Source organism: Fistularia commersonii, chromosome 16 (assembly GCF_037954325.1).
Source record: "Fistularia commersonii isolate RoL2024-O1a breed Wild chromosome 16, RoL_Fcom_v1.0, whole genome shotgun sequence".
In the NCBI taxonomy this organism is placed as follows: domain Eukaryota; kingdom Metazoa; phylum Chordata; class Actinopteri; order Syngnathiformes; family Fistulariidae; genus Fistularia; species Fistularia commersonii.
Window position 1 is genome coordinate 16,816,046 of NC_141299.1, and position 15,949 is coordinate 16,831,994.

The 15,949-nt window shown below is 44.6% G+C and overlaps 2 protein-coding genes across 5 annotated transcripts in view; both read left to right on the forward strand.

The window, feature by feature from the left end:
• Positions 1-26: 26 nt before the first annotated feature.
• On the forward strand, positions 27-9,823 carry LOC147226102 (amyloid-beta A4 precursor protein-binding family A member 3). The gene is made up of 11 exons (XM_086162471.1): positions 27-459; positions 1,808-2,696; positions 2,794-2,824; positions 2,917-3,062; positions 3,258-3,344; positions 6,174-6,362; positions 6,860-7,039; positions 7,604-7,816; positions 8,253-8,372; positions 8,586-8,726; positions 8,845-9,823. The coding sequence occupies exons 2-11, from the start codon at positions 1,821-1,823 to the stop codon at positions 8,914-8,916; spliced, it is 2,055 nt and encodes a 684-aa protein (XP_086018597.1). The 5' UTR covers positions 27-459; positions 1,808-1,820; the 3' UTR covers positions 8,917-9,823.
• Positions 9,824-9,967: 144 nt separating this feature from the next.
• abca7 (ATP-binding cassette, sub-family A (ABC1), member 7) overlaps positions 9,968-15,949 on the forward strand; it is a 43,571-nt gene continuing 37,589 nt past the window's right edge. For 3 of the 4 annotated variants that reach the window (XM_086161870.1, XM_086161873.1, XM_086161874.1), the window contains exons 1-9: positions 9,968-10,081; positions 11,086-11,125; positions 11,521-11,619; positions 11,870-11,963; positions 12,572-12,713; positions 12,829-12,953; positions 14,722-14,837; positions 14,970-15,167; positions 15,262-15,354. In XM_086161870.1, coding sequence (XP_086017996.1) covers positions 11,554-11,619; positions 11,870-11,963; positions 12,572-12,713; positions 12,829-12,953; positions 14,722-14,837; positions 14,970-15,167; positions 15,262-15,354 — 834 coding nt within the window. In that variant the 5' untranslated portion in view covers positions 9,968-10,081; positions 11,086-11,125; positions 11,521-11,553. The remainder of the gene's footprint in view (positions 10,082-11,085; positions 11,126-11,520; positions 11,620-11,869; positions 11,964-12,571; positions 12,714-12,828; positions 12,954-14,721; positions 14,838-14,969; positions 15,168-15,261; positions 15,355-15,949) is intronic. The other variant, XM_086161872.1, reaches the window with a different exon arrangement.

Sequence of the window (15,949 nt, forward strand, 5' to 3'; positions counted from 1 at the left end):
ATGCACACGGCAAACTATTGAAAAAAGATTTGCAAACGTCAAATTACACATCACTTTAGCCCGTAGTGATTTTTCAGACTTTAAGTTTTAATCATGTTCCTGTTGCTGTAAATCATTTGATACCCGTGGTTTTATTTCTGTCCGTCTTCAGAACTGGTTCGAGCTGAGTACTGAAAAATACTACAGTCCTTGAACGCAGCACCGGAACAGAAGCAAGCGAATAAATAAACGACGCCGAGCCGAGTAGGGTCGACAAATGGAAATGCGAAAAACGTCAGGAAAACAAAGGAAAAACCAAGCGATTCGTGAATATAACATCCTAGCGTGCCGCGAAATAGTAGCATGACGACTGAAATAAAGACAAACTTTCAGAAAAGGCTCCTCTCTCAAACCACATCCGTTTCTATGTCGTGGCAGCGACAGCAGTATCTGTCCGAACACAAAGACCGAACACATCAGGTGAGCTACACTTTTCTTACCTTTATTCCTCCAACATAAATATCATAAATGTTATACATTACTAAAAGCTGCCCTTCGGGCTAATAGCGGTATGTTTTTTCTATGTTGTATTTTTTCAACAGCACTATAAGACGCTACTACATGAGCCATACCAAGTTAGCTTCCCAGCTATATTTGATTGACAGTTTTGAAGTCAAATGTGTGTGTGTGTGTGTGTGTGTGTGTGTGTGTGTGTGTGTGTGTGTGTGTGTGTGTGTCGTTTTCCCTTTTACACATGTGTAATCTTAAGCTACTTTTTTACACCGCACGTTAAATAAATAACTGTGAAGTTGCCCAGGCCATTCAAGCCAACCAAGTCACTCCAGTCATCTGCTAGCTTGATCTCCAGGACTGAATATTCCTCTTTTTCCTCCTCTCTGAAATAACTCCAGGGGTCTGAGACTGTTTTAATAGACCAAGATAAAACATAGCACCTAAATGTGTTTGACATATTGAGATTTACACAGTTGTGTCAACTCCCAGGTTTGTAAACACAACTACTTACAACAGTGGTTCCTAACCTTGTTGGAGGTACTGAACCCCACCGGTTTCATCTGCGCATTCACCGAACCCTTATTTATTGGAATAATAAAATTATTTTTTGAATTCAAGACGTAGGTGTATGCTTTACTGTTGCACAAAACGAACCGTTCATCAATATCACTGTGTTCAAAGAGTAAAACCAGTAATAGATGATTTTTACACAAAACAAAGGAAAAAGGAAGTGTTCCTTTAGTTTTGCTGATGCTAGACAAGAATTGCTCAACTTGGCATTGCAAATTGTGCAGTTGGGACGCCGACATAATTCATATGAAGGTATTAAAATATCAGGAAAAAAAATCACACAACGTATCATCACGACACTCACAACATCAACCAAGCGATATGGTGTGATCACCTGCAGCCAGAGATGGCCAAGCGGGGCGCGTCATCACAAATTATATGAGTGGGGTCTGTGTCTTGACCTCCGCCGAACCCCTGGGGTTTGATCGAACCCAGGTTAAGAACCACTGGCCTACAAGAAAAGTGTCTCCCTACTAAAGATCGCAGTGTTCTCCAAGGAGGATGACGTTCCTATTTGTACTTTGAGCCTTAGGTTGCTGATAGTATCTTGATGGCCACGTGTCACGAACTTCACAAACTACCACCTGAAGCAACTGTTTTCAAGCTTAAAATTCAAGCGTGTTAATGTAAGGGGTTACCGATTTATTAAAACGCTATTGGACCGATAGGCTTGCTGAATATGCGAACGCCTCATTTCCGACTCGAAGGTGGAGCCATCACAGTGATGCAAGTTCTTCTTTGACAGGCCTTCTTTCAAAATGGACTTTGACTGCAATTCTGCAGATGACCCCGGTCCTCCTCCGCCCTCGGGGTCCGACTCTGTCGACGACGAGCTGGACGGACGGGTGACGGAGGGCTCGCAGGCGGAGGATCTGGACACCTACAACCCCATCGAGCCGCCTCCGCTGGACTGGAAGTCGGACTCCTCGAGCGAGGCGGCGGAGGTTCTGGAAGACGCCGGCGACCTTCCGTCCGCCAGGGATCTGGAGAAGGACACCTCAGGTGCGCGGGAGGTGCGTGACACTATGACTTCACCGGGCGTGAACCAGGAGGAGCAGGTGGACGCAAACTCAAAGCCGGACATGGAGGACACGGAAGAAAGTGCCGTCGAGGAAACGGACGGGCAGAGGGTTCTGGACTTGGCAGATGATTATGCAGTTGGAGGTGTGGAGAATGTGGGTATGGAAGAGGACATTTCCACCAGGAGATCAGGAGATGAAGACCACTCCCGCATCCAAACCTTGCTCAGCCAGCTCCAGCTGATGGGTGAAGAGGCTCCTCCCCTCCTGCTTCCGGGTGTGGAGGCGTGTCCTTCCTCCGTGTCGACGGACGACGCCACGGAAACCACTGGATTGTTGTTTTCAGAAAGCCACCAAAGGGATGTGCTTGGACTGCTGCAGTGCACCGAGCTCAGCTCGCCGCCCCGTCCGGCCTGCGAGGTGGACGCCGTTGTCTCGGTGTCCTACAGCCAGGAGGACGCTCAGAGAATGTGGGGGCAGTATGGGAATGGCCAACAGCGGCGGCAAAGGGAAGACTCGCTCACGTCCCTGCCTGACGATGAGTATCTTGAGCCGGTGTGGATGAAGATCGGAGAGGAGCCTCCGGCGGAAGACGCTTCTGCCGAGAGTCAGCAGGTCGGTAAACCATCGGCGCCGCCGTGCAGTTTGAAACGAAGCTTCTGCGAGATGTCGTTTTATAGACTGACCCCTAACATGCTTGCTCTTTTCACAGAATCCTGATGAACAACCTTCCTACAAGGATGGTGAGATGTTTCACTCCAAACACAATAAATAATTGCAACCGTGAAACCCGTTAAAGAATATGGTTTCTAACAGCATTTCTTTTTTTTTTTAGTGCCAGGTCCGTGTGACCCCGAAGACCTGTTAGACGGAGTTATATTTGGAGCCAAGTACCTGGGATCCACCCAGATCAAATCGGAGAAAAACCCGTCCACAAACCTCCGCATGGCCCAGGCTCAGGAGGCCGTGGACCGCATAAAGGTGAACCGCCAAATCCTCCCCGCCGGGTTGCGACGTCACCATCGCAGCGCTCGGATTCCGCTCAGAGCCGGCCGTCGGACCGCCGAGTCTGAACGCGTTACTCTCTTTATGTCGTCGCGGTGCAGATAGCGTGTCGTGACGCGCGGTAATGAAGACGTTGACAGGCCTGGTGTTTAAACCAACTCTTCCCTTCAGGCTCCGGAGGGAGAATCCCAACCCATGACAGAGGTGGATCTCTTCATATCCACTCAGCGGATCAAAGTGCTGTCCGCAGACACGCAGGTTTGTTCCTTCAGAGCTGCTCCGCAAAGTGTTTTTCACGCTGCCTGCCGGGCACTCACAACACACACTCTGATGGTGCCGCGTCCCCGGTCTGAGCGCCGCTGCCGACTCAGGACGTGACTCGTAATCGAATCGAAGGAATCCCGGTGCGTGTCAAATCATATCTTCTTCCCCTTTGAGCTTCTCCCTTCAGGGTCTCCACAAGGAAATAAACCTTCTTCATTTATCCCTATTCTCAGGATCCTCCTCTCTCACACCAACTACTGTATTTTTCGGACTATACGTCGCACCGGATTATAAGCCGCACCGGCCAAAAATGCATAATAAAGAACGAAAAAAACATATATAAGTCGCACTGGAGTATAAGTCGCATTTTTGGGGGGGAAATTGATTGAATAAAATCCAACACCAAGAATAGACATTTCATCTGGAAAGGCAATTTAAAATGAAAATAGAATATAGAACAGGCTGAACAAGTATAGCCTATATGACGCATAAACAACCAACTGAGAACGTGCCTGCTAGGCTATGCTAAGGTAACATATTACGGTAAGAGTCATTCAAATAACTATAGCATATAGCACATGCTACGACCAAACAATCGGTGTCACTCTTAATCATCAAATCTGACGAAATCTCCTTCTTCGATGTCACTTCTGAACAACTCCACCAACTCTGAAAGTAGACAATGCGCCGCTTCCTCTTCTACCGGTACGTCGCTACGTCAGAGTCATCGTCACTTGCAGTTCCAATTATTCCAGCTTTTCTGGATCCCGACAGGACGGCGTCCTTGCTCTGATAGAGAGGCGATTGCGTTGCATGAAGCGGTAACACCAGGAAGGTCCTCCCGCAAACTCATTTATATTCATCTCCTTGGCAACTACCTGGGTGTGAAGACGCAACCGTCCTGTTGACAAGCCTCTCCCGGCAGCACGTTGTTCAAACACCCGTGTGTGAACTCGTTGCTCTAGCCGCGGCCAGCTAGCTTGTAGCCCGCGATTAGCTTTTTTGGTTTTCTTCATTTCAGTAAGAATAACCTCCGCTTTTCGCCAATCCCTTACAAGTTTCTCACTAACTTCAAACTTTCTTTCTGCTGCTCGATCGCTGTTTTCTGGCTTGTAACCTGCAGAATATGATTTTCTTTTCGGTGCCATTTTTGTTCAGCTCTTCTCAGTTGTTTTTATAAGTTAGTACGAATGTTGAAATGATCAACTATGAAAAAAACTGCGACTTATAGTCCGAAAAATACGGTACCTTCATATCCTCTCTCACTGCATCCATAAATCTTCTCTTTGGTCTTCCTCTAGACCTCCCAATTCCAGCATTTGTCTACCAATATCTTCACCATCCAGCCTCTGTCCATGACCCAACTGTCTCTGACCTTCTCCCCAAAACATCTAACATGTGTCGTTCCTCTGATGGACTCATTCCCGATCCTATCCGTCCTTCTAAAGAGAACCTCAGCATCTTCATCTCTGACATGTCAAATCATATGAATCTCATTAATCAATAGGTTGAGTATTTGAATGCATGAGTGTTTTATAAAGGCCGGTGATTCATTATGAAACAGTAGATTCTGTTCGAATCTGTGAAGCACTAAAATCTATTGGATTTACTGTATTATCTTATCAGAAACCGTCACTATGTTGTGATATCACAGTGGACCCTCGCTAATTTGCGTTTCGACTTTCGTGCTCTCGCTACTTCATGGATCTCTTTTGTTATTCGGTTTTTGCGATTTATCTTTTTTTTTTAGCATTTTTTTGCATTATTTGATTTTTTTTTCCTGATGAAATAGCCTAAGAAGACAAAAAAAAGTAAAAAATTTTGTAAAATTAATCTAAGATTTATTTTATAAAATAAATAAAATACCAAAATCTCCCTTGCTGGCACGCATTCTTGGAGAAGGCGGCTTCTTCCACACGACATCAGTGGTTTAACAGACCGTCATTCGGATCCGTTGACGGACGAGGACCTCGCCGAGATGACGAAGTCTGCCGGCGAGGAAGAGAAGCGACAACAAGAGGAAGAAATCCAAGAGACTAACGAAATCCAACGCAGCAAAAGCCCTGCAAAATATGTCGCAAAAACAGAACGATGAAATGGTTCGGTCGGTCCGCTTTTGTAACTTAATGGACGGGGCCGTGGAAGTTTATAAAACTTTTCAACCATAAAACAGTTGTTTCTTAACGAAAAAACAAAAAAGCCAGCGAGGCAGAAGGTGCAGGCGTAAACCCCCCACGTGAAGGTCCTGTTGTGGTGAAAAAGGGCCGTTTGGAGGAACTCGTGATGTTACCTTGCAGACCTGAAACCACCGGTTTCTGGGTCAGGAGATAAACAGCTGAGTATTTCCCTTCTGTTCACCACAAACGTTTTACAGAAGTACCGATAGCTGCTCTGGTCGTCTCCCGTCTCCTCGGTCGAGCGAAAGTGGGTCGTCCTCTGGCCGCTCCCTCCTTGACTATTTGGATATTCGTCACTGTAACATGGAAATAAGAACAGCTGCGGCTGCTTTGGTGTGGATTCCAAAAATGTAGCTCTAATTTATCTCATCAGCTTATGTCATGTATTCTTTTCATCCGCGATGTGAAAGCGATTCTGGCAAACGGAAGAAAAGTAATTATACGTATTGTTGTTAAAATATTTGGTTTTTAAGACCGCTATCAATAATATTTCCAATGTAGGAATTGAACCAAATCACGTACCTGTCGCACCCATTGCTGTAACCAGTCATTTGGGAATTAGCTCCTTTTTAGACAAAGTGAAAAGCAGATCTCTGCCTGTTTTTCTGAATGTACCAAACAGGCTCTGTGTTTCGTTTCCACTCAGGAGGCCATGATGGATCACGCTTTACAGATGATCTCTTACATCGCTGACATCGGCGACATCGTGGTCCTGATGGCGCGCAGAAAGCGCAAGGGACAGGACGGCGCCTCCCCGTCGAGCTCGCCCTCTTCATCCTCCGCCGGGCCTCAGAGGAAATGTCTGATGATCTGCCATGTCTTCTCCTCCGAGGATGTGAGTTGGTTTAGGGTCTTGTATTCCTGAGTTGTCGAACCTCTTGACCACTGTGACCGCGACTCCATTGTTCCAGTTCATTAGTAATCTGGAGCTTTTAGCTGCAAAACCCACAACTCTTAAGATGAAGGAGACGATCCGCAGTCTCGCTTCCCACAATGTTTGCCACAGTTAAAAACAAAACCCGTGCTTCCTTCTGGCCTGCTTTCCTGAATGTAAAAATGGTCTGGCTGCCGTCCCAGTTTCCCGAAGTTGGCAGGAGGAACAGGAGGTGGAGAAGTTTCTTTTGGAAACTAATTAGCTGTGGGATACTGAAGGCCGGAGGAGGGGGGGGCGGTTTCTGCTGCCGGCTTTTCCCGGCTGAACTGATTTATTACCTTTTACTTTGTAACCTGACTTAAGTAGGATGAGCGAAACAAGTCGCGCCTCATGCAGGAACGAAGGCAGCCCCTCTGCACGTCGGAGGAAAACCAATTGTCCCCTTCTTCTGCATTCAGGCGCAGGTCATCGCCCAGGCCATCGGACAGGCGTTCGGCGTGGCCTACCAGCAGTTCCTGCAGGTCAATGGCATCAAGGCCAGCGATTTAAGGCCCGGTGAATACAGCAACTACCTGGAAAGTCAGGAGCTCTACAACGGCGACCTGGCGCACTTCTCCGACTCCCAGAACCTGAGAGATGTAAGCAGAGAGATCGTGAACGCATTGTTGAACACAGATCACGGTTTTCATAGTTGAACCGTAGATTTATATTGACATCGCAACCCTGCTCATACCGCAAATGAGCAGGTTTATAAATGAAGATTACAATTATTGAAATGCTTGAAAGTCTTTCAAACAGAGTATTTTGATTCACATAAATGAAAAGAATTGCATTTTTAAGCAACGGGGAGGGAGGCAATGATTCCGCCTCACATTCGTCTCTCGTCCTCCCCTTCATCCGGTCATCAACTTGTAACGCGGGGATTCTGGGAATCGTGAATTGTTTCTTCAAACCAAATCAACACGTAAGCGTGATTCCAGCAGCCCTGCAGTCGCGGGAGTAACCGCGAGAGTTTTCCTTACGTGAAATCCTTAAAACGCGTCACGTGTCGGCATAAATTGCTAGGTGACGGCCCACGCACAAAAGTGTACGAGGTAAATATTGGATGGGAGTCGCTCAAGGTCACAGATAAACGCAAACTCAAACACAGCAATGAAACCGCTCGATAGCAAAAAGGCCCTTTTTTGTATATGTGGTTCTAGGTGGTGATCACCAAGGCCGCTGGGGAGATCCTGGGCCTGGCTGTCGTGGAGTCGGGCTGGGGCTCCATCCTGCCCACGGTGATGGTGGCCAACCTTCTCCACGGAGGTCCGGCCGAACGCTGTGGCGAGCTCAGCATCGGCGATCGCATCATGTCAGTCAACGGCACCAGCCTGGTGGGTCTGCCCATCACCACGTGCCAGAACATCCTCCGGGTAAGAGCAAGGAGTGGGAACAAAAACTAGCAGAATGGAGCGGCTGATGTTTTCGTTCCCCCGACGAGGCTCGGGACAAAGTAAAAAACTGAATGTTGTTGTAATGCATTTAGTTTTCACCAGATGGCAGTGTATATCCACCCAGTGAGACAAGTGGCATTCTCCCTTTTGGGTTTCTGGAACGCCGCTGTCATTATTAAACACAGTAAAGGTTTTAAATGTTGAACTTTACTATATTATGTTGACAAGTGCCTATCTTTAGAATCTTCTGCTACCAAAGTTACATTAGAGGTGTATTGTAGCGGCAGAAGTGAAGGGAAGAAGCGGATCTTAAAAATGGGTTATCGTTTCTGATATTTAGGATGTTCACAATCAGTTCCAACTGCGGCGCAGTCACACGCTACAACTCATTTTAATGGCACTGTGTTTTCCTCAGGACCTGAAAAGCCAAAAGTACGTGAAGCTAAGCATTGTCCACTGCCCGCCCGTCACCATGGCAATCATCAGGAGACCGGATCCCAAATTTCAGCTTGGCTTCAGCGTCGAGGACGGCATTGTGAGTCGATATATGATAACGCATCTGTTTCTCATGAACTCTAAGGCAGTGAAATCCTGTCCACCTTTAACCTGAACCTGTAATTACCTGATACCTTGACCTATAAGCAGAATCTTTTCCTTGAAAGTGAGTTATTGAGTTTACTGCAGTGCTCAAAAATGTGTTTGGCGTCTTTTTGGTCTCGAAATAACACCCGTGTCCGTGGTATGCCAGATCTGCAGCTTAATGCGGGGCGGCATCGCGGAAAGAGGAGGCATCCGAGTCGGACACCGCATCATTGAAATCAACGGACAGAGTGTGGTGGCCACGCCGCATGACAAAATAATTCAGATCCTGACAAATGCGATCGGAGAGGTAAGTGAGAATGAAGTGGAAAGTTTTTTTTTTGTTCGTTTTTGTGCATACATGTATGTAAAAAAATTAGTCGGATAGCATTTCTCAGTTGTAAAAATGATTTATTTTCCTTTCGTAGATTCACTTGAAGACGATGCCAGCCTCCACATATCGGCTCCTAACGGGACAGGAGCAACCGGTGTTTCTTTGAACACGCCATGACGCCGCCCAGGACAAAATAGTGTGCATATCAAGCAAAATGAACTGTTTGTTTTTGTTTTTTTTTTCCAAACATAGAAAATATCATGCAAACGATCACACAACATAGTATAAGCTGACATCACACAACAAAATACAACATGCTAGCTCTAGCTGCATACTTTTAATATGTAAAGTACATTGGAATATTTTATAAGGAGATTGTGACATAGATTATCATAATATCAACTTGTTTTTTTCACATATTTCATGACGCAGAGAGTAGCTGAGAAACAATAATGCTCAAGCACACCCTATACGTCGGTGAAAAGTGTCTGAGATGGGTTTTTGATTCTTCCAGCATGGAGTGTGCTGCCGCAGTGCCTCACCTGAAAGTGCTCACAACTAGGGATGCGCTCCCCTTGTCCTCATGAACACGTGCACATCAAGTGACTGTCACCGCCCGAATTTATTCATGCACTACATTCATGCATGTGCCTGACTGAAAGCAGACGTGCACACTTAGCAGTGACAGCATTACTCAATAGGGATGTTTATATTTTTAAGAATAGGATATTTTAGATGCTCATTAAATTGCTCTGTAAGCTAATGGTTTGATGTTATTTATTGAGACACTGGTCAACATGTTTCACATGCAAAGTTGCTATCTTCATAACTTAATATAGCATTTAATTTTTTCAAAATCAAATTAATTGCATACAATTGAAAAGATGAATCTCTCGTGTGTTTTTACGGAGACGGTCACACATGCCTTCATTTCAATATGTCAATTTATAAACAAAGACTCGCTCTGGTCAGATTTATGAAACTAATGTCATGGTTTAATGTGTAAAATCTGATGTGTTTTCTGTTAATATATCATTCTTATGATAATAAAGTGCCATTTTGTTGTCACACGATTATAAAAACACATGTGACCCTGCTTATCTCATGGTCTACAAGCTGTCAGAAGTTCCTAAACACTGGCGTCGACCAATCGTATTCCCCGCTGCAACTTGACCCCGCCCCCTACAATTCTGGCCAATCACCGCATCGGGTGGGCGTGGCCGCTATCATGTTCGCTGTCGCTGAACGCCAAGAAATGGAGGGACTGTGACGATCTCAGGAACATTTCCGCTTTCAGAACTGAATGACTTTGGCGCCGTTTGTCCAGGAAGGTAATTATTAACAGTTTTGAGAAGCTTAAAGTGTCGTGATATTGTTTAGTCGGGAAAAAGGCCTGGTTACGAGCGAAGAGCATCACTGTATAGCATGCTAGTAATAGAGCTCTACATACGGATGTGGGTCAATAGCTTACTGGCAACTCTTGTCAATATGAACCCAAGTTCAAGCTAACAGTCATATAAACTCACGTTTTTGGCTTGAAATATGTTTCTTTTTAGGTAATCGGCACTGATTCACGATTCTCTAAGAGATGAGCAGGGCATTGACGCTTAAAATACGTGATGTGAGAGTGTTTACTACAGCGCAAACAAGAGAAATAGTCCTGAAGTCACACAGCAAAAGTGATTAAGTCTCAGGGGGTAAGCTGCTGGGATCAGGAGGATTCAGGACTTCAGCAGATCACACTGTGCATTTCAGACAACCTTCACTTCAAACAATGGGGTTTATTTCACTCCAGCAGAAAGGGAAGAAAGGGGAATATTCCTGGTAAGATGCTTCTCACCTGCATACAGGTGGATATCAACAACAACAACAACAACAACAACAACAACAACAACAACAACCATGGGATTAAGATATAATATGTGTGCCATGTTGACATCGAAGGGAAAACACGCACAATGTTTACGTGTGTCGTCCCACATTTTTCAAAGTAGAAAAGGAAATAACACAGTTCTCCTGATTTGCGAAAAAGTCTCACTTTTGGTTGAAAACACGTTGTATCTAATCTGCAGCTCCGGGAGATAAAAGATTAAATCAGGATATTCAGAAGCAATTTTTTTCTGTTTTTTTGCATATTTTAGATTGAAATGAAAAGGAACATGTCACGACAGGGCTTTTAGAAATACTATTTAAATAATAAATTTGTTTTGATGATGTTTATCCCTTGCTTTGCCCTGCGCTGTGGTTATAGGAATAAATAAATGAATGAATAAGACTTTTTTTTAAAGAATCAACAAAATTTTGTTTGTATTAACTTTTTTTTATATCTAATCAGGAATGGATAAATAGCTAGACGGACTTTTTTCATCCCAAAGGTAAAGACATTTCTTTTCTTATTTATTTAATAAATTAATTATTTGCTTAGATTAAGTCTTTTATTTATTTATTTTGTGCATTAATTACTAATTTCATTCGTCGTATTTATTCATTTTTTATATTTGTTTTTGCAAAAAATAGCAGATTTTTTTTCCAGATGGTGTTCAGGGGTCTTGATATAAACACAAAAATTATATTTCACTTTTTTCTTTTTTTTTTTTTTCAATTTAAAAGTCAACATATCACATTTAGATGGCATTCAGGGTGCAGCTTAAAATGCACCCTTTTTAAGATTGTACACGAGGATTGCATGCACGTCTTTCAGGAGACGGTGGAATATGATAAATAATGCCTTTCAGCTTCTCTTCTCAGTAAGTGTTCTGCCTCCTTGCAGTTTGCCGTCATGGCCAGGTAGCTGTCGAGAGTAATGGCCGTTTTCCGGCAGCTCGTCCTCCTGCTGTGGAAGAACGTCACGTATCGCAGGAGAAACAAGGTGACATTTTGTTTGTTTTTTTTTGTTTTTTTTCTGGAAAAAACATGGCTGACACGAACACAACCGTCTGATTCTTCAGAATAGGTTTCATTTCCTCGATGAATGACGTGATAGATGTGAAATTGATTATTTTGAGCGGTTCGCAGAACAAATGAATGATAACAACTCCAGCAGATGTGAATTTTGATGTCGTCCCCAAGGCGACGGATGACTTGATGCGCCTGCACTTTCTCTGCCGTCTCCCTTGTAGATCCAGCTGATCATCGAGCTCCTCTGGCCGCTCTTCCTCTTTGTCATCCTCATCTCTGTGCGTCATTCGCACCGCCCTTACAAACAGAGCCAATGTGAGTGCGGTTATTTCACCGAATCGCTTTTTTTTTTTCCGGACACGAAGGCCTGAGACGGACTAAAAAAAACGTGGCCTTGAGCCAACCTGTTCAGGAGGATTAGCTTTCTGGGAAGGACTCGTGTCACACACCGAGTGTTTCCCTAATGCTCCTTGTTCATTGATCTGGTCTGTTCTGCATTTGCGTCGGATGAAATGACTCTCATAATGCAACACCAGAGAAATTGGACAGTATATCCAACCAATATTTGGGCTAAAAAAGGTGTGAGGGAGAAGGAGGTGGATAAAAGCGAAAATGAAACCCTTTTCATGGCGTTGCATGCAACCTTTTCACAAAAGCTATATTGAGATCAGCAGGAAATGAAAGAACGCGGCTAAAAAAAAAACTCACTAAGAAACGAGGGCGAAGAAAACCACCTGAAATCTTGTTTGAAATAATTATCTCTCCCATTTAGCATGATGACAAGACTCAGGGTCACGAATCATTCAGACATTTCGCACCAAAAGGCCGACCTGCAGCTCGCTTACGCTTTTATTTCACTTCGCATTCGTGGCAATCGGGGATTATATTCCATCGTGTTGTATTTAAGGTCGAACTTGTTGCAGGTCACTTTCCGAACAAAGGCCTGCCGTCAGCGGGCACCCTGCCCTGGATTCAAGGAATCGTCTGCAACATCAACAACCCCTGCTTCCACAGCCCGACGCCGGGGGAGACGCCGGGCCAGTGCGGCAACTTCGACAACTCCATGTAGGTGGAAATCGCAGACCGACGGGCGACGTTTTGTTTCACGGGGTCATAATTAATACGACACAATCCTTGTCTCTTTGTCTCCTCTTCTTTTTTTTTTGTTTTGATAAATCAGACTGTCCCGTCTGTTCGCGGATGCCCACACCTTTCTGGCTTACAGTGGAAACCAAAGATTCTCCGGCTTTCAGGATCTGACGGACAGCGTCCGGAGGCTGGCCGAGAGACCCGGAGCCTGGCCGAGTACGTTTCTTTACGATCGAAAACAGTCTGAAACCGCTGGACTTTTTGTATCCGGTCATCAAAGATGATTCTGTATTTTACCAAGAACTATGTTTATCTGACCGTAGACAGCAGCGGGTGCTCGGCGAGCAGCCGAATGTTGCCCTTCTGTTCTCTGCGGCTCCTTTCCGGAAGCCGATCGGGTTACATGACTCCTCCTCACGTTCACGCTCATGAATGAAAACAGGTTTTCCGGGTTCGTTCCCCGCCGGGTGTCTGCCGACCCGCCGACCCGCCACAAAAGTCCACTCTAACGTCTTATTTTCAGAAATGGGGACACTTAGCGTTTATAGTCACATCTTTCCCATTTTGTAAATCAGGGCCCGCAACATGAGTCAAGTCGGCTTTTCTTGTCGATTCACATGCAGTGGACACGCAAAGGAGTTGAAATGACGTTTGTCAAGATCCAACCCTGGGAACAGAGACAGGACAGACATTGAAATGCAAGACAGAACAACATATAGATAAAACAGTCATGAGACGTGTTGTGTTTTGACCTAAACTAATTGTAGCAATTGTAACAAGAGTGATAAATAACATTTATGTCTAGTTACTACTGTAACCAGAAATACGTTAAGTCTAAAACTAAACAGAAATGCTGGTGTGCAGTGAAGTACAGTCAATATTATTAGTAATATTAGGCTAAACTAAACAGTCTAAAACTAAACAGAGAAATACTGGTGTGCGCGTCAATCCCGATCTACTGGTCGATCGCAATAAAAAACTCAACCAAACAGCATAAAAAAAAAAAACACTCAACAGTTTACAGTGTAATAAGATCACAAGTCATTAAAATAGTTGGCAGCCTATCGTCCGTCACCGCTGCTACAGTGACGCGCTTGATTGACATACTGCGCAGCCAATCAGAGATCTCAATCCCAGTACCGTTGCACTGTGACTAATGGACATTTGAAAGTGTGTGTGTGTGTGTGTGTGTGTGTGTGTGTGTGTGTGTGTGTGTGTGTGTGTGTGTGTAAACATTACATTACATTACAGTCATTTAGCAGACGCCTTTCTCCAAAGCGACTTACAAAAATTGCAATTAAAAAAAAACTTGCAATATATGTATGTGTATATATATATATACACACACACACACACACACATTCATTCATACATACATATATTCACACACACACACGAAGTAACCAAGTATACTTAATATTTAAAATAGATATTGTTTCCCACATATATACACGTGTGTGTATGTATATATAGGTGTGTGTAAACATTACATGACATTACAGTCATTTAGCAGATGCTTTTATCCAAAGCAACTTACAAAAATTGCAATTAAAAAAAAAATTGCAATATATGTATGTACGTATGTGTGTGTGTGTATTTATGAATGTGTTTGTGTATATATCTATATATAGATATATATATATAATTGTTTTTGCTGATTAATCATGAGACCGTTATGACGTGGTCATTTTAAGAGTAGCTTGCAAGCCACAAAAAGTGAGAGCATCCATGTTTCCGCTATTTTCTTTTAGAAATCTCTACTTCTTATTTCATCACTTAAAAATTTTCAAAGCCAAATACTTTGTGGTGGAGCAAAGCAGGAGAAGATGATGTGTACAAATGTATAATATGTGTATTGCTATTACTGCTACTGTGTTTAGTATTAGCACTAAATGAAGATATTCAACTAGTACCATAACTTTTAATTTAATGTGTGTGGGTATAATTGTGTGTCTTATCTTATCATCTTAACGCTCCACTGCAGATCTCCCCGTAGGCGAATACCTGCGAGCCAACGAGACCTTCTCCACCTTCCTCCAGTCCACCGGCCTCCCGCCTTCCACCGTGGATCAGCTGCTAAAGGCCCGTCTCAATCTCCAGGTGAGGCGTCCTCTCCGTCCTCTCCGTCCTCTCCGTCCTCTCCGTCCTCTCCGTCCTCTCCGTCCGCGCCGTCAAGCTTGGAGACGCCAGACGAAGCCGTGATACGAATTGCGTTGGAATCGTCGCCTCCAGGTTTCTCTGGCAGGATCCCAGATGCAGCTCAAGGAGCTGGTGTGCAACGGGAGCGCGCTGGGACGGTTTCTGACGGCGGACGGAGGAGAGGCGGCCATGACTGACCTGCAGGCTCAGCTCTGCCGCCTGTCCGCCGACGTCCTACGGGAGGCCGAGCGCCTTTTCCTCTCCCAGCTGGACTTCGCCAAGTTCCTCACGGTGGGAACCAAGCCCCGATAAGTCCCGCCGCGACATCTAAATGCCGTCGTAAATGCCGCAAGTGATTTTTTTTCCTCTCTCTCGCTCGTGTCAGAGGGATCGTCTGATGGCCAACGCCGGCGACCTCAGGGTCGTCAGCCAAGCGGTCACCTCACTTTCCAGAGAGCTGGCCGTCATCATCGACGACGTAAGAACATCTTCTCCCTCTGCATTTCCGATGCTCGCGTATTACCTTCATTTCCGCACTATTGAGTGCACCTGAATATTAGCCCAACCGGGTAAAGATAACAAAATAAATCTATGTGTTTATATATAGGCTGCACGCGTTCACGTTGTAACTTGAGATATTTACACGGAAGCATTTTTTCAGTTAAATACATACCGGTAACATCCACAAATACATACTGGATTTTTTTTTTTTTTTTCCAAACAGTAAACACGGCTGATGAGAAAGATGAATAATAAATAAGACAAGGAAAAGTCTTGGTCTTCTATCTTGGTCTTCCTCCTGCGCACTAAAACCGTTAAAGTCGTCTTTTTCGGTGTCGGATTGAACGGCCTCAGAATATCACGGTCATATCATCGGCCCGATGTGACGCGGCTAAATTATTTAGCGGCGTGAAGCTCATTAGCCCCGAAAAAATCCATAAATTGGCCGCCTCGTTTTTTTAAACCACAGTGTTTAAGTAGCGGCTTATTGTCCGGAAATGACGGTACTTTCGTGGCTCCATAACGGCTGTTTTGCAAGTCAGATTTGATTTATATGGCGCCAAATCACAACA